The sequence below is a fragment of the Sardina pilchardus genome, chromosome 13 (genome assembly GCF_963854185.1).
Source record: "Sardina pilchardus chromosome 13, fSarPil1.1, whole genome shotgun sequence".
Lineage (NCBI taxonomy): Eukaryota > Metazoa > Chordata > Actinopteri > Clupeiformes > Clupeidae > Sardina > Sardina pilchardus.
In genome coordinates, this window is record NC_085006.1 from 20,193,388 (window position 1) to 20,220,869 (window position 27,482).

The following is a 27,482-nucleotide window of genomic DNA, read 5'->3' on the forward strand; positions in this document are numbered from 1 at the left end:
AGGATGAACAAAGTCTATGGACTTGCTATATTAAATCCAGTAGCCTAATAATTCTATGTGCCACGTCTTTTCACGATTTCGCAAGTGATGTAGTAGGCTACGTTTAAACATCGACAAACGTCTGTGAGACTACCCATTTCATGAAGAGCAATTGTCTTGTGCGATCAGTCCCCCTCCCCCACACTTGTCTAACCAGTTCACTAGACATTATAGCCTACCTATATGAGGCATTGAGGACGATTGCCTCCCTTCCCCCTCTCTCTCGACAGACACTTCCTGACACAGGGCTCGGGATCAAGACATCAAAACTTCGCGGGCACAGCCACATTGGCAGCTTCACTCCTTAGTTTACTATGGATTACTATGGATTTACTCCCGCCTTTTAGTGTGTTCCTGTTACTTAGTTTTTGCCTTCTTGGTAGTATGTTGCTGTGTAGTGGGGTGTAACAGTGCAACCCACGATCGCAAGAGGAAAAGAATAAATCGCTACTATATTTCTGCTTCTTGTCTTGTGCATCTGAACGAATGGATATTACGTTCAGTGTTATACCAATGGCGGCGATATTCCTAGAATGCAAGGCGTGTGCCCGAGCCCTATTATGTAAATGTAAAAAATGTGTGTGTGTGTGTGTGTGTGTGTGTGTGTGTGCGCGTGTGTGCGCGCTGAACCACGAATTCACATATTAACTTTTCTTTTCAGCAGACATCGCAATCATAAAAAAAATCGCAAAACTTTTTAATAAAATAATGCCTCTTGTCTTAATGGGTTCCGGAGGTTCGTAGAGTAAGTTTTGAACCCCGGTCGCTGACGTATGATTAAGATGCCTCAACTAGTTACGCCACAGTTCGAGTGTCAATCTCTTCGCACTTAGCCAAGAAATATAAAGGATTCAGTCAGTCGAGTTAATTTATTCGCGGCATGCACTTGAAACGCCGATCAAAAGTTCTGACATGTTAAACTGACGTTAGTCATTAATTCACCACATGATAAAATGCTGTTATATTGACGCACAGTAGCCCACGGTAGTCTATGTCTATCTCTGAATCAACATGAACATGCATAACGAGATCCATATATTCTAAGTTGCTAGAAACTTATTTTGCGGAGCTAGGCCTACTAGTCGATGGTTACAATGAATCACCCTCACTGCCCTATCGCATATCTGACCATTCATTGTTACAATGTTACAAAATGTGCGATCTTCTCCATGCATGTAGCCTACGGTTATAAGTAAAGTGACATGATAGGCATGTAGGCCTATTAAAGATATTTCTGTTAAATACATTTTATTTTCAGTTGTCAAAAGTGGTGGGGACAAAATCTGTGATAAAGTGCTGGGTAAGCTACCCAGCGTCGCCGGTTAAAATGAACATGCCTCCGTTTTAAAATAGCCTATAGGCCTACACATTTCTAAGTATTCCTAGCATAAATGTAGCCTTAATGTCCATCTTGTCCATCTCTTTCGTCTTCGCCTTGACAATAATAGCCTATTCACGGAAATGCGGTCTTGTAACCGTAATGAATTAATGAATTAATCTAAGGTTGCCTATCGAGTCTTTCAGGTTGAATTGAAGGCTTCTAAAACCATTTTCATTAATTTCAACAATGGTTTATTGAAACGTCGTTTGATTATAATTTCGCCAGTCATCACCTTCATTTTAATGATTAAATGAGACGGATTAAATGAGACGGATATGCGGAGCATTTCTCTCCCCCTCCATTGACCAAAACGTTGCTCTGGCATCTCTGCTGGACTGACTGAGTTATAGGCTACGTCGAGTGAGAGAGCCAGCTGTGAGGTACGCTGTAAAACATTCGAAAACTCTGAAACTGCAATCTGACATGCCGAGCGTGATGTCTCTTTTCTCTGCTTGTCACCAGCGCGGTGTCTTCGGGTTTTTCCGTGTTTTCCGGTATGAGCCGAACCTTCATTTTATTAGGGCGGTCTTATGTTGCCCCCTTGCGGTTGCACTTTTAATTAAAGTCCCGATGCTTCGGGAGTCCCGATGTGCGGGAAAGAAAGGAGCATTCTCAACCCGTACCATCTGTAGGTGCTTTGCTTGAAAGAAAAGGGTAGATATCAAGGGCTCAGCTCAAAGGACTGAGATAAAAGCAGAGGCTTAGGCAAAAGTTATCATTATGTTCCACAGGAAGAGCTCAAAACTCTGCTCCTGGGTAATTGATGTTTGAGGGGAAAATGGCATTGCTTTATAGTCTATGCAGCTTCCTTTGCTTCTTACGCTCTTTGTTTATCTGTATTTTCCTCTCTCTCTTGCTCTCTCTCTCTCTCTCTCTCGTCTGTCCCACCCTCCGATTATTCTCCCGACCTCTCTGTTTTTTCAATCTAGAAAAATGCCTTCAATGATGGCTCTATCGAAATCTGTGAATCCTCTCTCTTCCTTCCGGAAGGTTCATTAACTGCTATCCTCAATGCTGGAGCGGGCCGGCCAGCTGCCATTGCTGCTGCTGCTGTCGTCGTCGTCGCCGCCGCTGCGGGTGCTGTGGCTGCGAATGCTGCCACCACCGTCCGCGGGTAATCAGCACGCCATGCTCCCTCTGCCTCAGCCTCGCGGCGGCCTACACGACAGTCTCCCCAGATAAATAATGCAGCTCGGGAGCCAGGCTGACAGCAGCTGCCGGAGCTTTTCAAACTGCCTTCAAACAAGCACCGCGGCATAAAGAGCAGCTCCTTCTGCGTCGCTCACCTTTTGGGGGCTCGTCCGGGATAATTGCGCTTACTTCTCGCTTTCTCGTCCTCCCCTCTGAAAAAAAAACAAAAAAAACACACATAGCGCTCTGCAGTGGCTTTCACCAAGTGAAGAAACAGTTGAAAGGAAGAGAGAGTGGAGTTGAGGCACGCCCCATGGGGATTCGCCATCCCATTAGACTCTCCGTTGTGATTCGCTGGCAGTTGTAGAAGCATGTTGTGCTCATCACAGGCATACTGAAACTTGGTCCCCACTTCAAAGGCCTGCCTAGCTGAGGTTTCTATCAGTGGGTGATTTCAAGCGGAGGTGAAAGCCCTCTGGACAATGTCAAATTAAGTCTCTCTTTTTTTAACTCAGATGGTGTTGTACAGTAGCCTGGAAAAAATACAAACTCATTCACGAAGTGAATAGATTCTGTAGACTCGATTGGGAAACATATGCATCTTGCAACTTTGAAATCATTGGTCCACATTGATCAGAGATTGATCCCATTGATCAGAGATTTCTAATGTTCCTTCCTACCTCGCCTAAACTTTACAAACTGACAATAAATAGCATCAACAGCCAGGAAGCAATGTATATGGGTCTACCCATATTTTACAAACTGACAATAAATAGCATCAACAGCCAGGAAGCAATGTATATGGGTCTACCTTTGCTGTAAATACATCTCTGCATTTTTCCAACTGCTTTTTTCCCGTTTGTAGGTGTTGCTTTTTCTCAATTTATCACAATAAGTTTCAGTTTCGTCTTCCCCTTTCATGGCTGATTGGCCTGACATTTTTCTTGTCTGAGGGAAATGGTTATGAACTATGGTGTTCCAGACTAGATCTCCCTGAAAGAAGATCTAGGTGGACAGGGCCAGGCTAGTTGCACAGTGTACAGGTGTCGCTGATGGTGACTTTAGCGTTTGCTGATGTATGAAACTGGCTTGTTAAGAGTGTGCGTTTATTTCACAGAGCACACAATTTTGCATTTGACTATTGATTGAATAATCTAAACAGCCCCTGACAGATTGGGTGAGAACACATCAGCAAAGCCATTTTATTTCAGTCATGGATTGAAGATTCCGTAAATTACTTTAGTGGGGGAATCCAGAATTGAGTTATTGCAAAGCTGTCCATGGCTCTGATAGCAATGCAAATTACAAGCAAAAGCCAAAGATTAGCCTATCATCACAGTTTATTTTTGTAAATACTCTAGATCAATTTGGAGACAGATATCTAGCCTTATATTGCTCTCCATGCTTCTCAGTGATGCACAGCATTTATATATTTTTTTCTATTTAGTTGAAAAGAAAAACATATATTTGTTTGACCGCCTTTCACGGCTGACTCCCTGTCTTGTTGGAGTTTTAACCCAAAACTGTGTGGTCTCACATGTTGACCTTCACGGCTGTGAAACCTTACGTAACAGTCATTCAGGTCTGTCAAGCTGTTGTGCTATTTTCTTCAAATATTACTAGCTGAGTGCGAGAGTGGAAAAAAAAAAAAAAAAAGTTTGAGGTGGATGGCTCCTGGCAGGTTTTAAAATAACAATATTTTACCCTGTGAAGTCCTTGTCCCTCGAACTCCAGTTGCCTCCAGTTGACACATAAAGCATGGAACTGTCACCATGATTAACTGTGTTCTCTGCAATGGGTTACCCTGACAAAGTGCTTTGAAATCGCTCACCCAAAATCCATCATCATGAACCTGCCCGAGAATGCGCTGATCCTCAGCTCACCTTCACAGACGTGTCCATCACACGATGCCCACAAGCACTCTCCACTCATCTTTTTTTCCATCCACTTTTCCTTTAAAATGTATCGCACGTACGGTATCGCATTCCTAATAACTCCTATCCCTGTGAGTCAGGGAATTTTCGTTCTGCTCCTGCTCCAACGTCTTATCATCTTCTGTGTCTTCGGCGCTCCATGCGTGCGTGATTAAAGGTAGTTTAATTAAAATGTCCTTGATTAGTGAAAGAAGGTGCGCTCGACTAATCAACAGTGACATAGATGATTTCAGTCAGCTAGGCAAATAGAAGAGGGGCAGATTGGCGGCGTGCGGTGCAATATGTATGGGGTGGAAGACTGGGATTGCTTTCGAGTTATCATCAACAAATCAAGCCGGAGTCACATGGAATAGCTTTGCCCCTGGTTGCAACACAATGTGGAAATCAGCATTCAGGCGATCATTCAGTCCAAGCTCCCCTCAGTGTCCCAGCTGGTGTGAATGAGAAGCTCTGTGTGCATGTGTTTGTGTGTGTGTGTTTGTTTGTGTGTGTGTGTGTGTGTGTGTGTGTGTGTGTGTGTGTGTGTGTGTGTGTGTGTGTGTGTGTGTGTGTTTGTGTTTGTGTTTGTGTCTATGTGTGTGTGTGTGTGTGTGTGTTTGTGTGTTTGTTTGTGTGTGTGTGTGTTTGTGTGTTTGTTTGTGTGTGTGTGTGTGTGTGTGTGTGTGTGTGTGTGTGTGTGTGTTTGTGTCTACGTATTTGTGTGTGTGTGTGTTTGTGTGTGTGTGTACGTGTGATTCTGTCAGATTTGCTTTGAGGCACATTCATCTCCTTGTTTTGTTCTTTGCCCAGCAGGGCCACCAGAGCGACTTAGTCCACTAAGAGAGTGTAGGAGGTGGGTTTCTCACACAATACAAAACACAAACAATTTCAGACTTGATAATAATGCATTTGTATATCGTAAGGCTTAGCTTATCTAAATACCATACAGCCAGCACAGCTGTCTTTAGACTCTGGTCTATAGAATCAGCAATATTGCAGTCCTGCATACTGATACCTACAACTGAATCCTTCAACTGAATCCTTCATCAACAATATTATCAGAGAAGTTGTTTACATTTTAGTAAACAAAGAACGTATGGTGTGACCCTGGGAGTACTGTAGTAGTTATATTTACAGTATTTTGTGTGTGTGTGTGTGTGTATGTATAGTATACAGTATATATATATACAGTATAGGAATTGTATTATTTCAATAACATAATTTTATGCGGCAATATATTTATCTATCTTTCTATCTAGATAGATAGATAGATAGATAGATATATTATAAAATTATGTTATTGTAATTAGACAATTCCTTTGTTTTCTATACACTGTGGGTGGAGCATTTTGCCTGGTTGATTCACATGATGAAAGTGTGTGTTCACAGTGTGATTATGGTCACCAGCCTACCCACAATGAGAGCTTTATCACTTCCTGTTTCATCCACATGAACAAATAGGCACTTCATGGTCGTGCACCCAGTAGAAAACAGACATTATCTCCGTGCCCTCTAATATTGTTTTGAGAAGCTCCTCCTCTCAGTGAAAAGAGTCATTGTTTTTCCCTCTCAATCCTGTGCCTGATGCTGTTAGATGGATTATGTCTGTGATGTTTGGCCCCATGTTGTGCTCGGCGGCTGGGAAACCGGAGGAGAAGAAGAAGAAAAAAGACAGACAAGAAAACCAGAGAGCATCCTGGTGTGTCGTCACCTTACAAGTGCGTTTAGGCCTAAGTAGTTATAGTTTGTGGATGAGGTTCTTATGAAAGACGACAGCAGCATGCGGCCAGTGGAAAAGCGATTACGCGTTTGGCTGTCACTTAAAAGTGATAGGCCGCATGTTCCACAGTCAATTGGGAGCTACCCCTGCGACAAGTGAGGAAATTGGCCAAGCTGGGGCCTGCTGATTTTTCTCCCTTTTTTCCCACCCTTGTTGCTTGAAGATAAGCCAACACCGTGAGGCAACCTCAAGCCAAGCTTAACGCTGAAATAAAGGCATTTCTTTGCTAGTGTGCATCCATGCAAGGACTCAGAATGTGGATGGAAACGGTGGCAAGAGCGCGTTGAATTCTGCTCCGACACGACACCTGCTGTGGCCCATTGTGTTCAGACCCACACTGCACTGCATTTAAATGACCAAAACACACTAAACGCCAACAGGGCTGTTGCGCTGTCTCTGTGTTTCTTTATTGTTTTGTTGTTGTTTTTTTATCCTGGTCATGGCCTTGGAAAACAATCATTCTACACACATCACGCTGTCCTGTTTTTACACTGACTAATGGCATGCTATAGCCCTACAGATGTAATCTTGATAGTCTTCACGCTATCCAGCATTGCCAGTGAGATGTCATATTTAAGACCAGAGGAACTGGCACACAAACTAAAGTCCTTGCCTCTCACAGTTGTGTTTGGCAACACAACATTTTGAGGACATTTTATTTGTTTTTTTCCCCCACTTTGCAAAGGACTTTGATGTTTATTTGTGTTGTCTACTGCTACTACAACAACTTAACCAGTTTGCAGTTGATATGCATGCAGAATCAGAAGTGGAGAGAAGGACTTTGTGTTGTGCCTCTATTGCATTTAAAACACTCCAAAACATTAGTAAAACATCAGGGGGGGTAAAAACACTAAAGTGTGAGATATAATTCAGAGAGTGAGAAATAATGCATAATTAATGGTCAGGTGAAGAATTCATGTAAACCCCAGCATAGTTGATGCAGTGATTTCACTCAGTAAAAATCTTGAAAAAGACACCTGAACGGGAAAGCAGAAAGCCCTTAAGTGCAACTCGGTTTTTAGAGCCGTGGCGTGGCGTTGTAAGAGCACTCCCTGCTGGGATGCGATAATGGAGGAAGGCATTGTCATGGTCCTTAGAGCAGGCAGCAGGGGCTTTTTTACTTAAAAACTTGACTTTTGTATTGACATAGAGGACACATGCAGCCAAATGTTCCACAAGACTTTGACTTTGTTGCTGTGGTGACTTTTCATGTAGTGAAAAAAATAACTTTTTTTTTACTCCTACTGAAGTTCTTTAAAACAACAAAAAAATCACTCATACTCCCTCTCCATCTGGTATTGACAAAGGTTTACAAAAATAATGAAAGTGAATGAGAAACATTAAATGGAGTGGAAGGACAGAAGCCTGTTCTTTTTTACCTCAGACACAGAACGATGCAGAGCTTTCCGGCAGATGCTGTTTTATCTTATGGACCAGTTGGTTTGATGGTGGAGGCAGCCCCATTACCTCCCAAACCCATTCTCTCACACACACACACACACACACACGCACACAAACACACACATCGGTACACACACACACACACACACACACACACACGCACGCACACATACATACACACACAAGCACACACACACACACACACACACATGGGTACACACACACACGCACACGCACATATACACACAGAAGCACAAAACACACACACACACACACATTTCTACCAAAAAAGAAGCCAATTAATAGCACAGTCCACGGATTTACCTTGTGATATCTCAGCAGCCTCTTTGCATTACTGGATCATTATCGGGCACCTTCATTATACATTGTTAGTGTCAGATATGTAGATACGCCGCGCAAGAGTGCCAGAAACTCTTTTAAATTGCTGATCATGACAGGCAAGGATAACGATTCATTTGTTTTGCCTCAGCAATCTATCGTTCCCTCTCTCCTCAGTCACACTCTCTAACTCCCCTGATATTCTTGACTATTTTAATGACACTGGAGAGAAAGTTGAAAAATGTATGAATATATATGATATTATTTTTTCTTTAGTATTTGTTGGGACTGACAAGTATTTGCCTCTCGGCTGCTCTACTTCTGCTTTAGCGACTTAATGAGCAGACTGCAATTAAAACGATGACTCCAATTAATGGCGGTTTTAAAACTAATGGCCTAGCTAATGATCAGAATTATCTTGCAGTCTTGTAGTTGAAGACAAATGATGCAACAGAGAATCCATATCTGAAATATATGGATTGGCATTTCAAATTTGACTTTGAGATCTTCTGCATTGCCAACACTTATATTTATTCAATGAGTCTGTGAATGAGAACCAATTTCACTGATGTCCATCTTGGAAACTGGCATTCTCTGTAAATGAAACAAAGTCTGAGTTGTTTCAGAGCTAATATATTCCCCTGAAACGTCGCAGAAAAATCTTGCCAGTATCATTCAAGGTTCGTCTCTTGCATCATCATATTGTGCTTTACTGAACCGTGTGGTCCATGGAAGGGATTGCATCATTATTAGGCTATACATAGATATACTGTATATATATATGAGACTTAAGACCTATGAAACTACAAATTTGACTTCCTTCAATGTACCAATACATCATACTTTCATAAAATCATGCAACATACTCTACCTACCTTGTCTGTGGACAACGTTATTTGCTGGATAAACAAATAGCGTTCATGCGACAGAGTGCTTTAGTGTTACCACAAAGCTGAATTGTAGGCTTTCCTGTTCTCTCTTATCTCTTGAATGCCCTTGTATTCAAAGGTGCAGTATTGGCATGACTGTTTGGTACAGTGTTGCCAGAGCTAGTCTTCAAATAACACAGTATGGTCATTTAATTCTTCCTAGGAGTCCCTATTTAAAAGTCCTACTTTCCTAATACTGCAGAAACGTTATGCAAGACGAAAATCCAAATGTCCTTAATTACCTGCTCACCCCTCACTGTCACAACCTCATTTTCTCTATTTTTAAGCTGGTGTAGTTTTTTTGTTGTTGCTGCTGTTGTTTGTTTCACTTGACATGACTTGCCAGTATGCTAGCTATCAAAAAGTATGATTTCAGCAGTGGGTGTTGTCAGTGAATGTGTTGCCGTGGTGATCGTTGGTTGTTGTTGCTCTTATCAACTATAGAGATGTTGCCATTCAAACTTCTTCTGCAGAAGGCTACTCACTGCCATGTTTTTATTCAGTTGAGAATAACAGAACAGAAGAATTCACTTTTGTTATGACATAAGTCATTATCCTTGACAGATGGACAAGAATTACTGTTTAACTTGTTGAGTCTTAATGGGTGAGAAAACTGATAAGTGGGTAGTGAAGTGTGAAGGATCTGCAGATCAGCATATTATGTCCCAAGGAGGAGGTGACAGCTAAATGATCCCCTCATAAACATTCATTAAGCTAGATCCTGTCAGAGATATGAGCGGAGGGTGCTTGCTGATGAGGTTTGAGAAGTGTATCTTTCTGAGCACATTTCAGAAGAGCTGTCACAGTCACATCTCTCTCTCGCACTCTGCCTGTCTATCTGTCTGTCTGTCTGTGTGTCTCACAAGCAGGCAGACAGACAGACAGACAGACATGTCTCATGGGAAAAAAAGAAACACTTTGCACAATCAAATTTGTAACAGTCTGTCGCCCATGCTGTCCTGTTCTGCTGTCATCTCTGGCCAAGAGAAGTCAGCAAACACTCAAGTCCCACAGCAACGATAAACAACATGGTCACAAAAAAACATGGCTCAAAGTGGACATGTCTCTACCCAAACCTCATCCAGCTACCACTTTTTTGTCCACTCGGTCAGCCCGTGTGTCGTGTCTCAATTCAGGGTCTTGCGATGAAAATGTAAATATACACAATTCACTTAACTTGACTTCTAAAAGCCATTAGAGGAGAACGATGGGAGAGGCTTTAGTACAAGTGATGCCACTTTGCCATCTTGCCCGAGACTGAGGGGTACTGGAGAGAAGTGCAGGGGAAGCTTTTAAATGCCCGCTTCTCAGCTGCACTTTCGGAGGTGCCGAAGTTATTGCAAGGTCACTGAAGTGTGTCCACACAAAAGCAGAGGGACGTCTGAGTAGCCAGAGAGAAAAGGGTGTGTGTGGGGCAGATGTGGTCCTGCCCTGTGGTCCTGCTGGGAAGAAGATTAGCACATTTCGACAAGATAGCAACAGTTTGAGACAGAACATAATTGTGCTTGCTCTCTCATTTCCACCTTCGCCCAAACCATGCATAACCACAGAGGTTTTGTAATTGCCGTTACACATCCACTGTTCGTTGCATTATGAACCCGTTAAAACCGGAATGGATTATTATTTTCTTTTCTTTGCTCGCCGCGTTTCATCATTCAGATCAAACACAAGAACAACTAAAGGAGGTTTTAGACGGGAATAAAAGGCAGTGGGGGATTGTGTTGTTTCTCGTTCCTAAGTGCTTCTCCCTTCAGCTCAGCTCAGGATTTCTGCCCCCTGAAAACAGACGGATTTAGCACCGAGTGACTCACTCGACTGTTTGTTCTGTTTTACCTCTGAAGACGCCTGTGACACTGAGGGCAATTTAGATAATGAGTAGAGGCTTACAGACAACAGCCAGCGTGATACCGGGATACCGCCTAAACAATAACAGTGCCATTATTATCCTATAGTGGTGTGTCACATTGTTGAGACTGACCCCCCCCCAACAATGAGGTTCATGAGCATTTAAACTTTTAAGTACCTTGTGAGGAACATGAATGTGTTAATATGCATATATGGATTGTGCCTATGTGTGAATGGCCCGCTTGTCAAGCAATGGAAATTGCTAAGCTGCGGTGTTGAAAGCGATCATGCATATGTTAATACGTATATGTATTGTGTATGTGTGTGAATGGCTGCTTGTCAGCTAAAGGAAATTGCAAGGCTGCTGTGTGGGAAATGATAATCAGCTGTGCAATGGCTGAGCCGGTGCATCACTTGAGGTGACTGCAGGGACTTGACACATGATGTCAAGTCAAGCATCCTGCACAGCTCATATAGTCTGCAGAGGGGTTTGGAGTGTGATGGAAAAGGGATTGTGGAAATGGGTTTTTGAAGTGAGCCAGAGACATGATGGTGGGAGGGAGCAGTTTTTTTTTCCAACAGGAGCTTATTTCTGATGTCCATTTAGAGTTCATTATTCATTTGGAATTAAAAGATGCTGGACATTCACCGGTCCACACAGGTGAAGAAGAAGAGGATGCTTGGCTTTTATTGTGGTCGTAGAGTATTGCTGAATCTAATCCCGCACATTGTTTCCCAGTGATGTATTCCTGGCTTTGGTATAGTTCTCATTTACATTTACATGTCAGAAGTGTTGACTGTCATCTTAAAATACTCCTGTTACGGCATCGCTATGACAGTCATATGAAAGCCTCGCTTGATCGCCTTAGATTTTACTGGCAAATTGCTGCAACATTAATTAGACAGGTGGATAGTAGCTGTTTTCTTGAACTCCATTAATTCAAAGAAATCAAAACGTTGCAGCTTGTTCTTCCATACAAGCCTCATTTGGCAGTTGAAACCACTTTGCATATGTTGTCCTTCATAGTATCTGAATATTCATTTGCTCCAAAATGCAGTATCACCTCCAGCATTTATCAGTAGTCAGGAGTTTAATTAGCTTTAGCCCAGGCTAGCCCTTTTAATGAACAGGATGTCTTCAGTTCCGGTTTTCAGCAAGTCCTTACATTTAATCACATTCTAGTTTTACCTGATATGGAAGTGAACAAACTTCTCTTACCAAGCGTCTTCTCTTTTTTAAAACTGGGAATTCAGGGCCTTACCTGAAATAATCTGAGTCTTCAAAAGAGAATGAAGGAAAAAATAGATCTGGGGCATGTAGACACCAAAAGAGGAAAGTTGCCATTCTGTCTTTGAATTAGGCTTGGCGCTCAGGGTGAACTTTAATTTCCGAGTCTGTTTTGTCAGACAGAGAGAGAGAGAGAGAGAGAGAGAGAGGAGGGGGGGAGTCGCTGCCTGCAGCAGGGATTGACTGGTGTGTAGGGCATAGGCCGCTGTGTAAGCGTAGCGCCAGATATCTCTTCCTAACACTTATTGGGTTCCTCTCTGGCTGCTGTACAGCTGGTGCCTGCGACCCCCATACACACACTCCCAGCCCCCCTTTCCCTCGCGCTGGAGGCTGTCATGTCCGCCGTCTGGCAGACTAGCATGTCCGTCTCATTAGTGCTTCACACCAACGTGTCTTACTCCTGCAAAACACTGCTCTCCCCTCCACCCCTCCTCGCCTCCACCCCTCTACGCCACTACCCCTCCACCCCTCTACCCCCCCACCCCTCTACCCCCTCTACCCCTCTACCCCCTCTGTTCCGTGCACAAGCCCTCCAGCCTTCGTCCAGCAAACGGGTCCATCCAACCTCATTCCCATCTTGCCTCCGCAGAGAGAGAGAGACTGCGAGGCGCAAAATGACTGTGCTGTGGTGGCCCATGGTGTGTGGATGCGTGTCAGGTCGTCGATAGGCTAAGGACGCTTTTGGGGCATTTTTGACAATTCAGACAATTCGTTTGACAATTTATTTTGCGATGTTTGGGTTGTTTATGTTACCCTGGATGCCAGACCGAAGTTTAGCCCCGCCTACATCCTTTTTCTGCAGGGAACTTCATATTCTGACAAGAATTGAGTATGACGTCGTCAGGCTATGTTTATGTGCCCACCCAAGGGAAAACTACCTCTAACTGAGATTTGAATCTTCTTAAGAGGCAGTGTTTACTTACAGTGCTCAGGAATGATTACCGCTGGACAATCTTTTTTTCCCTTTGTGTTTCTCAACACACCAACAGGATCCCTGGGAAGTACTGTGACTCCTGCCATTGTATGCACTGCATGTACGTACAGTACGCAGACTGACATGAAAAGCGTGCACCACTGTAACCCGTAACCCTTTCCTCTCTGTCTCTACAGGTGTTACGTGGATGACAAAGTGTCCAAAGTGGCCTGGCTCAACCGCTCCAACATCATCTTCGCGGGCCAGGACAAGTGGTCCCTGGACCCGCGCGTGGAGCTGGTGACCAAGGGACAGCTGGAGTACAGCCTGCGCATCCAGAAGGTGGACGTGTACGACGAGGGCCAGTACACATGCTCCATCCAGACCAAGGCGCGCGCCCGCACCTCTCAGGTGTTCCTCATCGTGCAAGGTCAGAGGTCACAGAGGCTGGAGGGCTCTTAGAGAAGCTTGAGGCCTCATTGCTAGTCATTGAAATTTGCTCTGCGTGTGTGTGTGCGTGTGCGGTGCGTGTGTGTGTGTGTGTGTTTGGGTGGGTGGGTGTGTGTGTGTGTGTGTGTGTGTGTGTCTGTGTGTGTTGTGTGTGTGTGTGTGTGTGTGTGTGTGTGTGTGTGTGTGTGTGTGTGTGTGTGTGTGTGTGTGTGTGTGTGTGTGTACGTGTGTGTGTGTGAGCGTGCGTGTGTGTGTGTGTTTGTGTGTGTGTGTGTGTGTGTGTGTGTGTGTGTGTGTGTGTGTGTGTGTGTGTGTGTGTGTTTGGGTGTGTTTGGGATTCTACATTGATGCAGGGAAATTGAGTAATCTATTTTTTCAACAGTGTAATGAAATATTATGCAGCCAGCATAATGGGTATAAGCCTAATTTAAATCCATGTCTCTGTGATATACAATGGTAATGATGAATGAAAAAAAGCCTCTTTACAGATAATGCTGAAATAACACTAGTAGCATTACTCATTCTACTGGGGTCTTTCAGTTGGCCCAAGCTAGGTAAGGGCATTTTACCACAACTGAAAACTTTAAAGGTGTACTATGTTTCAGGTATTTTTGGAGACTATAGAGCTCCCCCTAGACATAGCTGTCAACATTGAGCACTGGAAATAAGGGAGATTTCCCAGGTTTCTCACCCAAAATGCGGGAACATTTCAACATGTCTTTCTGTCGCTATCCCTCTGCCGACAGCAAGATTTGCTTACGCTTTTAAAACAGACATACCATAGAAAACCATTACGTAATAGGCTACTTTGTGGAAGTTTGGTGCGTGGGCACAAAGTTCAAAACAGTGGTTCCTCCATCATATGCAGATCTCCAACTTAGAAATCACCACTAAAAACAGGCCAATCAGGGGTGTGTTTCCCAAAACCATAGTTGCTAAACTGTTCGGAACTTATTTGGTTGGCAATGGGAAATTGCATTGCAACCAACAAAGTTGCTAATGGTTTTGGGAAAACATAGCTAACTTAGTTAGCAACTGGTTTTGGGAAAACTTAGCTAACTTAGTTAGCAACTATGGTTTTGGGAAAACTTTGCTAACTTAGTTAGCAACTATGTTTTTTTGGGAAACGTGCACTAGAGTGTGACGCTAAACACAGACTGTGATGCTAAACCATCGCCCTGATCTCTGTCCTCCTGCTCATGTTACATTGCCACTTTGCGTTAGAGATCCAGGTAGAAGTTTCTGGAGCCTGCTGTGAGCTGTCTTTGACTGCAAGGCAGCCAGTCAGCGTAAGGCTTACTTAATTATTCATGTGGGTACCAAATAAACATGAGGTGGTACTAAATATCTGCTAAAATGGGCCATTTTATTCCCCAGCCTAATTATAGTTGTACATGGACGTGTAAAATAGTGTCAGAGCATGTTTTTTTGACAGACGTTAGTTAGCATCAGAGAACAAGGTAAAATACTCCATTCACATACAAATTCGATGTCATTTTTAATACTTATTTAATGCTAATAGGCATTTTTGTGTTTATGGGACAGTCACTGAATTGTCCTGTGGGCCTCATAGAAGAGCATAATACAGGAGAAGTTGTAGGCTATTTACAGCGCAGTGAGTTAATGATATATTAAGGATTCACAGATACTGCTTTGTGATCAACTTTGAAAATGAAGACAGCTTTTTATTTATGTGAGTCATTATTTTTGTTTTTAAAAAAGCTGTTTAATTAAAACTTTTAATGGGAAAAAAGAATTTAATTCTAAGTGCTTGTGTCTATGGATAAAAACAAGGACAAGAGCGATCTTGATACATTGAAAATCATCTCATAATTGAGAGAGAGAGAGAGAGAGAGAGAGAGAGAGACTCAGACAATCCTAAAGCCCAGTTGTGGTGATACCTGTGTGTGTGTGTGTGTGTGTGTGTGTGTGTGTGTGTGTGTGTGTGTGTGTGTGTGTGTGTGTGTGTGTGTGTGTGTGTGTGTGTGTGTGTGTGTGTGTGTGTGTGACAGCCACTCAGAGAAGCTTAAGACCACACCGTACAATGTCAAAATCTGTGTCTGCCTCCCAGGAAATCTTAAGGCATCATCGCCCCATTGTGTGTCTGTATATTTGTCGGTGAGTGTGAGATTGTCTGTGTGTGTGTGTGTGTGTGTGTGTGTGTGTGTGTGTGTGTGTGTGTGTTGTTATGTCCTTGCCTCACTTTTTTTTTTACTTCTGACTGTGACATGTCAAAAGGATTAAGTGTGTAGAAGTGACTACAAGACAAGCATTTTAGTCCTTGTTCAGGCTCCCCATTGACACTGTTCCCTCTCACTTCCAGAAAGAGCCTTACAGTATATGTCGTATTCAAGTTGATAGTGTCACACTGCTACTGTCCCTGCTATTTTGTTGGGTGCTCTTTTATCCTAAGCTGTGCCATGATGAGTGGGAATATAGAATATGTGATCCAGTATTTGTCAACATTAAAAGCTTTGATCACCGCGAGTCTGGTTTCGGGAGTATGACAGATCAATACTAGATCATACCAGATTGAAGCTCTCGCCTTGCAGCCTCTGGCGTGACGCAAACCCCCAGCTCCGCAAATGAAAGGGAACAAGTGCACCGCGGTCTATTCAATGAGGTGACAGATGACAAATGGCTAGATAAATCTTGTCTCCAGAGCCTGGCAGTTGTAAACACCAGAGGGTGATTTTCATTTCTGAAATGACTTCTGAGCAAACTGTCGTAAGATGGGAACAATCTGCTGTGAGTGTAGTTGCAGGGTGTGTGTGTGTGTGTGTGTGTGTGTGTGTGTGTGTGTGTGTGTGTGTGTGTATGTGAGTGAGAGAGAGAGGAGTGTGTGTGTGTGTGTATGTGTGTGTGTGTGTGTGTGTGTGTGTGTGTGTAGCAGGGTGAGACTGTTTGTGTGTGTCTGTGTGTGCGCGCGTGTGTGTGTCTGTGTGTGTGCACGTGCATGCGTGTGTGTGTGTGTGTGTGTGTGTGTTGGGCTGAGGTGCTCTTTCGGTCTCATCTGTCTCTATTCTGAAGTCCTCCCAGTTTGGCGATGCAAACGATTAGTGTAGATGAGGTCTGAGGCTGTGGTTATCAGCTCAGCCAATGATCTTTTAATTGCCCAGAGGTCACATCTTGAATCAATAGCCGTGTGGTACAGAGTAGATCCATATTAGCAATTTGTGCTGCGTGACCAAAATCTATAGAGGCTTGTTAAAAAGAATTTGTTCATTTAAATCACCCACGTAGATACTGTGCTCACTATGTCTGTCTGCATTACAGACTAATGTGACTTTGATTGCTCAACATTAATTCAGCAGTAGATTTTCTTCCGGTTTTCAGACTGAAAAAGCCAAAAGAGGCAAAAAAATCCTGAACTTTTTTAAGCACTGTCAGAAAGATGATGGAGTATATCTATATTTTATGAAGGTTATAATGCCTGTAAAGAGGGTAATCTCATCGCTTTGGGAAAGAATTCCTCATCTGCTGTTGAATGTGAATGGAAGCAAGATAGACAGGTGTTGTTTGTGCGAGTACAGGCCCATATGATTACATGATGTAATGGATTTCACTTAATAGGACTAGTACTGAGCAGAGTGTATTTTGCTAAGCTAAATTTAGTTGTTTTCAAACTGCAGTGTGGGTGTGAAAAGAACATGAAAAATTGAGTTAATAGTTAATGAAATTTCAGAATATGCTTAAGTGAATTGATCAATGCTGTTATAAAAAGCAATGCACAGTAAGACATGCATTAACAGTATACATGAACAGTTTATCTGTTAAATTTGCATTTTAAATTGTACAAAAAGGATATTGGATTAGATGTACTCATCTATGTGTCTGTCAGACGTGTTCCTATATCTTAGAGGCCCTTGTTTTAAACAATCGTTTTAGATGACAGACAAAATATTAACTGAAACTTACATTAGGCTTCATTGTTATTGATTTCCACTGTATCGGTCAACCATGAAACATTGGGTTAATATAGCCAGAAGTCCGCCTCCAGTAGAATCATGGACGGAAGGACACAAGGGTGGTCTTTAAAAGCCACTTTTGAACCTTTTTGCATATTTTTTTACTGCTTGTTATTGCACACAATCAGAAGCAGAATTTTTATTTAAAGAAATCTTTGCATATCACACATCATGCATTATTCATAGGCATTAAGAACATATTTGGATCTATAGGCAGTTGCAATTGGTGATATCACTGTCATGTTAAGAATACGCTTCCTCAAGGGTAATTGATTGCTATTCGTCTGCGCTTCCACGTTAGAAGTATATTTACATTCAAAATACATCTTCACAACAAAGCTTTGTTTTGTTATTTTCTTCTTGAGCAGTTGGGCGCTACAAAGACTTGAAATGCAAATGCCAGGAGTACCTATAATAATGCGTCTTTCACATTTTACATTTGCCAGCGGAAGTGATCTTTGTGATGTCAGTTTGAGAGACAGTAAGAAGCTTTCCTTGAAGTAGCAGGTAGCTTGCTGAGCCATTTGAGACCGCTTTTTTTTGTTGTTTTGTTTTGTTCTTTTGCGTGCAATTTTTCCTTCCCTTCCCGATGATCAAAAAAGATAAGAGGCTTTATATTGTGGCCTACACAATGCGCCATTAAGTATTTATGCTGCTAGTATTTATGCCTGGAGCACAGCTGTGTGGTATTTAAGGGGAGATCGAGAGGCCTGCCATGGGAACGTCTGACGAATCCCTGTCAGATTAAAGATCATCGGCGTGGGAGGTGTGTGTATGTGGGAATGTGTGTATGTGTGCATGTGTGTGTGTGTGTGTGCATGTGCGCCAGTGTGTATGTGTGAGGTCAGGGAAGTGGCGTACAGCACTCTAAAATCCGTGCGAGACGAAGTGGTGACCTTTTCCAATTATCCAGGGACACTCGGAACCTTTCTGAGATTCTTTGGTAGCCTTTCGCTCAGCTTCTCTCCTTCTCCCCCTCTCACTTCTCCCTCTCTCTCTCTCTTTTCTCTTTTCTCTTCTCTTTTCTTCACGCTCCTCTCAAAGAAAGCCCTGGCTCTTTCTTTAAATCGATAGCCCCTACAGTCAGGCGCTCTGGACTGTACGTGTGTGGTTGCTGGGGGGAAATCTCCAGGGGCGTTGAGAACCGGCATCGCTCATCGCTGAACCTCATCACCTGTGAGGGAATTGCCCGTGGAGGTTTTTGGTGGGTGGCGTCAGCAGGCTCGTGCTCTGCCCGTTTATTACCGACAGAGGAGTGAGCAGGCGGGGGATAGAAAGCATCACAGAGGAGCAATATTGTCTATTTCCTTTGAACATCATAATGAAACGGAATCCTTGATTTTTTAATGATAGAAACAATTTAATATTCCGTTTTTTCTCCTTTCCGTGCGTGGAGGGTGTGTGTGTGTGGGGGGGGGGGGCGGGGGGAGAAAGGGCTCCTGGTATACACAAGAAAAAGGAAGGGGAGAAAAAAAACTAGAAAGGGAACAAAATCATTCCCTTTAATCTTTTTTATGAGCGTGCAAATGGCACCTCATGCATTTAAATGGGAGCATCCGCCTGACACATGCGACTCCAGAGGCGTCACAGAGACATCAGGTGAGGGGCCTATACCTCTGAGGCTTGAGTGTGTTTGTGTGAGTGTCTGTGTGTGTGTGTCTGTGTCTGTGTGTGAGAGAGAGTGAGTGTATGGGTATGGTGAGCTCATCACTCCCAAACAATGGCTGCCAAACACACAGCTCCACTCCAGCACAATACGGATGGGGAAGTGATGGCCAGCCAGGAGCCTGTGACCAGTTTATTTACCGCTTGGCACTCACGCGTTAGAGCCAAATGAGACTGAGCTGTTTAGCAACCATATGAAAAATAGAGAAAGTAAGTTATTTTGAAGATTCTGTTTGATCTGAAAGCAATATAGTTGGCGTTTACAACGTTCTTCTTAATGAGAGGCCTGGTGTTATCGTCTTAAATGTTCAATAGACATTAGTGAGTGAAGTTTTTTAACTTAACTTGAAAAACAGCTACAAGCAGTGTGTTTGAAGAAGTGTCCATTGATTTCATAAATTAAATCATTTTATTGAAAATTCCATGGGTAATTACTGTATGTAAATGGATGAAGACGAAAGTTTTGGTGAGCGTCTTTCTCAAGGGGAAAAGTTTGTTGGCTGGCCTCCCATCCTGGGTCAGGGTTTGATTTATCTACAGTACCAGTCATCGTCTCTTAAGCTCTGTTTTTTATATACCAGGAGTTATAATGCTACAAGCCCATTCAATCGATATCAATTTTGGTTTACACCTTTTAACAGTGCTTCTGCCTCAAATGAATGTCTGTTGAAGACTACAATGGTGGATGCAGTCCAGTATCTTAGCGGGACACTTTCCCCAAAGTTTAGAGGTGATGAACTATGCAGTATTATTCCTCAGAGTCACATATCAAGCTAATTGATAATATAGTCATAACGGGTTCTTAATGGAGGTCCACGCTGCAGTGTAGCAACTACCGACAAGCTCACCGTACGTGAATCCCTGTGGGGGTATCTGAGATCTGTCATATAGTGGCGGAGCCACGTAATGGTGTCACTTGTAGTGATTTTTTCTTGTAAAGGTTTTGAGTTACTCTGGTAGAAAGACAGAGTAGAACAGCTAGAGTGTGGCAATCTGCCAGTAGCCACCGCCTCGATATGAATGCAAATAGCGCAGCCTCTCTGATGACAGAAATTCTGTTTGAGCATTACGAGCACTATGTTCTCTGGTCGTTATCGGCCCATTTCGGAACCTGCTGGAAAGTGCGGATATTGCCACTGTAGAGATTCATTTGCATAATATTTTGTTCATCTTTGAAATTGAACCTTGTAGCGTTCATCGATTTGCTGATAATGATGTGTTTGGCAATTCTCACACAAAGCGGAAAATGTCAATATATACAATAAATACATGGTGTTTGTTAGTGAAATTATATGAAATTATCGCATCGGTTTCATTTGTGGCTGTCTGCATGATATGCGAATGCATTCCACTCATATCAGTCTACCATGAAAGCTTGCTTTCGTACAATCGTTGAGTTGAAGACAGGTGTTGGAAGAATGTATTGGATGAGGGTTTTAAAAGGGTTCGCTGCAGAGTGCATAATAGCCTGCGCTTTTTTTTTCTTTCGAATGTACGCTTGTTTTATGATATCTAAATTGCCAACCTCGTAGGGCAATTTCATGTGTAAATTGCTGCCACCAGAGTAATGAAGCTCTGTCCCTGACAGTCTCACAAACTATGGATGCTGTGCCAAACAACTTGGATGCATTTTCCTCTCCGGGGGTAACAAAGTAATTCTCCTGTGCTGTATCTATTTTGTGTATTGTCGTCTTGATAATTGCATCGCCGTTTACACTCGATTGTTGACATGTTTATCTCAATAAACTGAGGCCTGGTTGGCGTTCACTATATTTCACTATATGAATACAGAAGACAACCTTGTGTTGTGTGTAAAGGCAAGTGGAGTCGATAATACTATAGCTCTATAATATATCTGTCATTACTGTATTGTTAACTATAAATTAATTCAGTCCATAGGAGTCGATAATCGCATAAAACCTGTATTCTGATTACTAGACAACAGGCATTGAATTACCTTATAAGGACTGATATTGAATTTCCCCTTGGGGATCAATAAAGTATCTATCTATCTTTCTATCTTTCTATCTATCTATCTATCTATCTATCTATCTATCTGATATGATCAGTTATGAATCAGAGCCTTGGTCAGAGGCAAAGCTGAACATGCCTATGATCACTCACACACTAGTTAGGAAATCTTTGATTGAAAGAATACTACTGTATCTGCACCAGTGATTTTCGATTGCTGTAACTGCATGACTTAGAAAATGATCGTTGAGTAATAGAACTTTCTCAGTGTTACACTTGTGGGCTGGGTCTGTTTGACAGAATTCATCACATCTTCAAATGGGGAAGAGTTACTAGAGCAATTGAAAAATCTGATCACAATTACTTCACAAAGATGGGAAAGGAAATACAGTAGACAGATCAATAATCAACATCAGTGGAAACACAGATGCAGAAGTAATTGTTTTTGTGTGGCATACAACACACCTTAGCATCACAGACCAGAGGAGAGTATCTCCAAAAACAACAATCCCCGTAGAACATCCTCCCTGTGAGGCACGTTTCGACTTTGGCTTAAAACTGCACTAGCTAATACATGAAATTATGAGTTTTTGTGTGTTCAGGTAGATTGGACAATGGTTTATCTTTTCAAACTGTCACAATAAAAACACTGACAGCAACAAATATCCAGGAGTGATGCTTCTAAGAAGCAGTGATTCCAACTACCCAGCTTTGCAACTATGGTTTTGATTGATTGTTTTTTTATTGATCGCACTGCTTTTGAGAAAGACCGAATCATTAAACAATGGTTGTAGCTACCAAGATTGTGACAGTGATTAGGCCATGACTCAAGACACTCACCCCACCCCATAGCCACAGTGGGCTGCTCTCCTAAAATGCCACCGCTTTGAAAAACAGATGGGGTATGTGTTTCAGACTTGGCCCAGGAGTTCAATGGAATGGAAATCAGTTGTCTGAGACGGCTCAGACATTGCGAAGGACATTGCATAACGTCAGCCTCTATGGCTGGCGTCCTAGAGTTAAAAAAAAAAAAAAACCTCCTTGGTTGCTCTAGGGCACAAAACTTCAAGATAAAACTTTGCTAAAGAACATGAAAAGAATCCTGATGAATGTTATGAGCACCTTCTTTGGTCAGATGAGACCAAGATGAATGTATCCGGCTCAGATGGGGTCCTGCATGTTTGGTGTGATCCTGGTAAGAAATACTAACAGTGAATTCGCAATCCTGACAGAGAGGCACAAGGAGGTTTGCGCAAGGGTAAGAGGTGTTGGGGAGATGACATTTGTAGATGGCACCATGAATGCACCATGAATGACTAAAAAACTTGTCAGAAGAGATGAGTCCCTGTCTCCTGAAGTTTGACAGAAGAGGAGTATTCCAGCATGATAATGAGTCAATGCACTCTGACAAAAATCACACAAAGGTTTTGAGGAAGAAAAAAAGTGAAAACTATGACCGTGTCAAATATGTCATCTGGCCTGAATTCAATCCACTTTATTTCTGAAGCCCTACTTCCGCCAGGTCTTCATCTTCAGCCCATTCTGGTTACATAAACTAAAAGATGTTCATCTCAGTAATGAAAGGTGACGTGCTGACTTGAAGCCTTTAGTTCCTATTGTGAGGCCTGTATTTGAATTACAGAAAATCTAGACTGTTAGTTGGTAATTTTCCATAATAACAACTGCCCTATCATTCAACGTAGAGGTAATCGAGCAAGACTGCAAGTCTTGCTGTCACTGTCAAGTGTCAAGTCTTGCTGTCACTGTCAAATGTCAAGTGACTGTCAAGTGATTACAGGCCCTCACCACTGTCACAAAGTTTAGAATTATAGCATCTGCATTCTGAGCCGTATCTGCGGGATCATGATGTAGGACTGAGATATGGTGGAGCTCTGCCTTCTCTAACGCTTTTAAGTGCAATTAAGTGCATTGGCCGATTATTGTGATTTTTATTTTTTTTTTGCCTTTTTATGCCTTTATTGATAGAGACAGTAGATAATGACAGGAGAGCAGGGGTGGGATCCGGAAAGGACCATGGGGCAGATCGAACCCGGGTCGCCGGCGTACGGTGCAGGTGCCCCAGCAAGTTGCGCCACAGCTGGGGCGATTGGCCGATTATTTTTTTATAGTTCCATGTATATAAGTGAAGACAGATATGGATGGCTGGATGAATGGACCGAATATAGTGTCGATGGAGGCGCAGGGCAAGAGTGACAATTGTAAGGTGATACAAATGAATGTACAATGTAATGGGCATGCAAGTGATTTTGCTCAGGGTTGAACCTTCTCTGGTACCAAGCATGCATTTCCGTGCATGCCAGTCATTTTAGTCCTAAACCCTGAATGTATGTTCTAGAATGAATCTGATCTGTGGCACTGAAGTGTGAAATCCTGGATGTTTTAATTCCCTGGAAATATGGACTTGTTTGTTTTCAGTTGGTCTCCAGCCTCATGACCAGGTTGGAACAGTACTTGATCCCACACAGAGCAGTAATTATTCACTTCACGCACATTCCCATGCTTTCCAACTCCGTAATACTCCCTCATGAGTTTTCTGATGTATTAATTAAAGACCATAGCTATTATTAAAGTGATTCATTATTTTACAATCCAGTAATACACATGACCTTAAGGCAAAGTGCTTTTAGCAGAGATTCATCGGGCAGCTCGTGATTCATCGGGCATTACCATGACAAAGAAAGCGTCCAGTATTTGGTAGAGATGGTGGAGGTGGCTGGGTGGCGGTGCGGAACACTGGTAGCGTAGGGGTGTGAATCCGATAAATAGCCAATCCCCTGGCTGGATGTGGTCAGGCACCTGTAATGTGCTTGTTTTTGTGACATGCCAGCAGTAACTGCAGTAGTGGAATTGCAATTATACATGGAGAGAAGAAACCAAAATCGAACACGCAGCCAAAAAGCAGTGTGTGAACAGAAATTGTTGGTGTTTTTTTTTTCACTAAAGGCAGAAGATAACACGAAAGAGAGAGAGAGAGAGAGAGAGAGAGAGAGAGAGAGAGAGAGAGAGAGAGAGAGAGAGAGAGAGAGAGGGAGAGAGAGAGGCTTAGTACCCAGTACAATCTTCATGGTTTTTTTGAAGCCTGTTTACCGCTCTGTTCCCTCATTATCTTATTTTGTGTTATTAGCCACTCCATCATTTAATCTTTTGAATGCAAATTTAATCTCTTTCTTCCTCCGGCTTCTCCCTGGTTTGCTCACTCCAGCTCCATGGCTGCGTTCCAAGTAGAAAGTGAGCAACAACAAAAAAAAAGGCCTAGGATGGTGGAGTGGAGACTCAACAAACTACACATTTATTAAGACTTACTGTAGATAAGAGTTATTGCTTACAGAAATTCCAGAGAGCCCCATTTTTCAGTTAGTGGAAGTGGAGGCATTCTGCTCAAATTCAGGCAATCCATTTGCGCACAGACGTGGGTGCTTGTTAGACCGTTTCCGCTCTCCAATTTCATTTCCATTTTTCACAAGCATCGAGTACTTGTTTGTAACTAATTTTATGCCATCTTGGATAAATAACACAGGAAACAGAGACTCACACAAGTCCCTTGTACACCCGCAAGCCCGGAAATCTATAAGACATGTCCTCAGTCAAGGATGCGTCCTTACAAGGACCCCAATCTGTACATATAATGCCAGAGAACCTCCCTACAGACCTCCATTTGCCAACACAACACTGCAAAGGAAGTTTTGTCTTGTTTTTATCACCTTCGTATTCCTTTCCTCAGAAGTCTGTGGCACATTACCGCAGGTTGAGTGACTGACGGCACCAAGGTACCAGGAAGGGCTAACAAGTGAAATCTGAGGCAACCAGCACTCCTCGGCTCTTTGTGTAAGGGCAGCAGGATGTGTCTGCCATGAAGCGCAAGGCTGCATCAGGCTGTGTGCTCCAAACCTGGAGGTCTCTGATTGTAACACTTAACAGGTTCCTTTGTGGCATTGCAACTTTTTTTGTCTTCTTTGGGTTTTTTTTTTTTGTTTTGTCCTCCTGCTACAGATCTAGCAGCCAATTCACATTGGTGAAACTGAGCCTGTGAGTTCAGACCTTTTTTTTTTTTTTTTTTAAGCTGCTGTGATTGCTATTGCCTGCTCATGGGGGCTAATAGTAGATGCACGCATGAAAGTCTTTGTAACCTTAGAAGGTAATAACATGGAGATCAAAGTGTATCAAATACAAGGGGAATTATTGGAAGGTCCTTACATATGTAGTCAATTATGCAGGTATTAGGGAACAGAAAGACATTACTCAGTAATGCCCCTTGATTAGGCTCTGAGAACCTTGAATATATTACATTGCATTGTGAGGCATTCTGCTTGGCAAATTAACAAAGCAGTGTTGTCATTTTATGGAAGGTAACCGATTGTAAATTTAAATGTCAAGGTGCCGTGTATGCATTAGGGTAAAATGAAAACAGTTTATTCAAAAATATTATGGAAATGTGTGTGTAGCTGAGGAGGGAACATTTTTGTTTTCGTTCTATCTCTTTATAGTTGGACTTTTAATGGCATACATGTTCCGGTGGTTGAAGCTACTCACAGAAGGCGTCCTGTAGCCTACAACAACATTATCAGATGTGTTCTGCATTGCATGCTAATTTCCGAAAGATGTTATGTGGCACACAGCCTTGATTAAAGACACAGTTGTTACCCCGACCATCACTGATAATCAACCTCATCAGTTCCCTCAGCATCTTCAGAAAAACACGCTGGCCTAACCTATGGCCTAAAATAACAGCTTAATGAAGTATGTTATACTTCAGACATGGCAACAGAAAAACAAATTGAGAGATGACACTACAACTGAAACGTGTGCTTCGCATCATCTTCAAATTGTGCGTTGGATTTGTACAAGGTTCAAATGTATGCAGCCTATTCTGAGAGACTTTTTTGATATGACAGTGCAGCACTGGCAGCCCTTTAAAAGTGACAAGTAATGCTATTTCACCACCTCACTTCACCTTTAGTGAGCCGTGTGTTCCCCATTGCCCAATTTAATTCCTTCTCCGTTTTCTTTTTTTTTTATCCCATCAAAGTAAGAAATCGGTTTTAGCTGTCTGAAGCCACAGCTGAGGGGGCACATGTGCGCACACATCAAATGACCTCCGCGCCTTTGAGCTCTCTCCTGCCAGCTCCCTGAGTGGACGCTATTCTCCCCCCCCCCCCTTCTTAAAGGCCTTGGAAAGGACTCAACTCCTGGCCGTTCGCCTGGCCACCGCGGTGTCACCGACGGCCTCCCGAGGTCAAGGTGCGTCGAGGTCTCCCTGTTATGTTGTCCGGCAGGAAAGGCTTGTCCGAGGCAATGTTATTCAATTTAGGCAGCTGTCACTGCGAGGCGACACAGAGATTACTTTGGCCTCCTGTTTTTTGAAATTTGGTGGTAATGACCTTCGTTCGTGACATGAGTGCAAATTGACAGCTAGTTTTACGGCTGAGCACTCAAGGCCACAGCGGCTTTCTTCGCGATTACACCATTATTTTCCCACCATTTAGACATCGTTTTCCTTTGGGTAGTGGTCATAACTGTATGGTGGTGGGAGAAGGAAGGGAAATGAGTGTATGTGTGTATGTGTGCATGTATGAGGATGCCTCCAGCTCTTTTCGTCCCCTACTTTTAGTATTAGTTGGAAGGCTCAAAGCTGCACCCCAGGTTAGAGCATGAGTCCTCCAATTATTTTTCTGGGAAACTGCAGTACGGCAGTGATCTTCATTGGAATCTCTCATGCCTGTGCTGACATTTTAAATGGGATGTAGTGAAAGAGAGGGAATGAGCAGGCGCTGGCATCAGTCTGTGAGCTAAGTGCAGAGTACCTGAGGAGAAATGCAATGCAATAGAAGTCTTACTCCCGGGCCTGCGTGTGCAGGTGTGTCGCCCAAATAAATCCTACTGGTCCCTTGCTGAGTCCATGCTCCAGTTGTGTGTGTGTGTGTGTGTGTGTGTGTGTGTGTCTGTGTCTGTGTCTGTGTCTGTGTCTGTGTCTGTGTCTGTGTCTGTGTCTGTGTCTGTGTCTGTGTCTGTGTGTCTGTGTGTCTGTGTGTGTCTGTGTCCGTGTGTGATTAATTTGTTTGGAAAGTAGTAGTTCAAATACAAGGTATGTTCCGAGACTGTATGTATCAATGTACACATGCCACATATCCCCTTCGCAGGGTCTATGCCTTTATCCTATATGTGCTCTAAATACATGGACAGAGAAGGAGACCACAACACAAGTGTGTGTGTGTGTGTGTGTGTGTCTGTGTCTGTGTCTGTGTCTGTGTCTGTGTCTGTGTCTGTGTCTGTGTGTCTGTGTGTCTGTGTGTGTGTGTGTCTGTGTCTGTGTCCGTGTGTGATTAATTTGTTTGGAAAGTAGTAGTTCAAATACAAGGTATGTTCCGAGACTGTATGTATCAATGTACACATGCCACATATCCCCTTCGCAGGGTCTATGCCTTTATCCTATATGTGCTCTAAATACATG

At 42.9% G+C, this 27,482-nt stretch overlaps 1 protein-coding gene across 2 annotated transcripts in view; it reads left to right on the plus strand.

The window, feature by feature from the left end:
* The window catches only part of lsamp (limbic system associated membrane protein), a 401,092-nt gene that overhangs the window by 344,210 nt on the left and 29,400 nt on the right, over positions 1 to 27,482 (plus strand). For both annotated transcript variants that reach the window (XM_062552904.1, XM_062552903.1), the window contains one exon: positions 13,157 to 13,389. In XM_062552904.1, the coding sequence (XP_062408888.1) occupies positions 13,157 to 13,389 (233 nt within the window). The remainder of the gene's footprint in view (positions 1 to 13,156; positions 13,390 to 27,482) is intronic.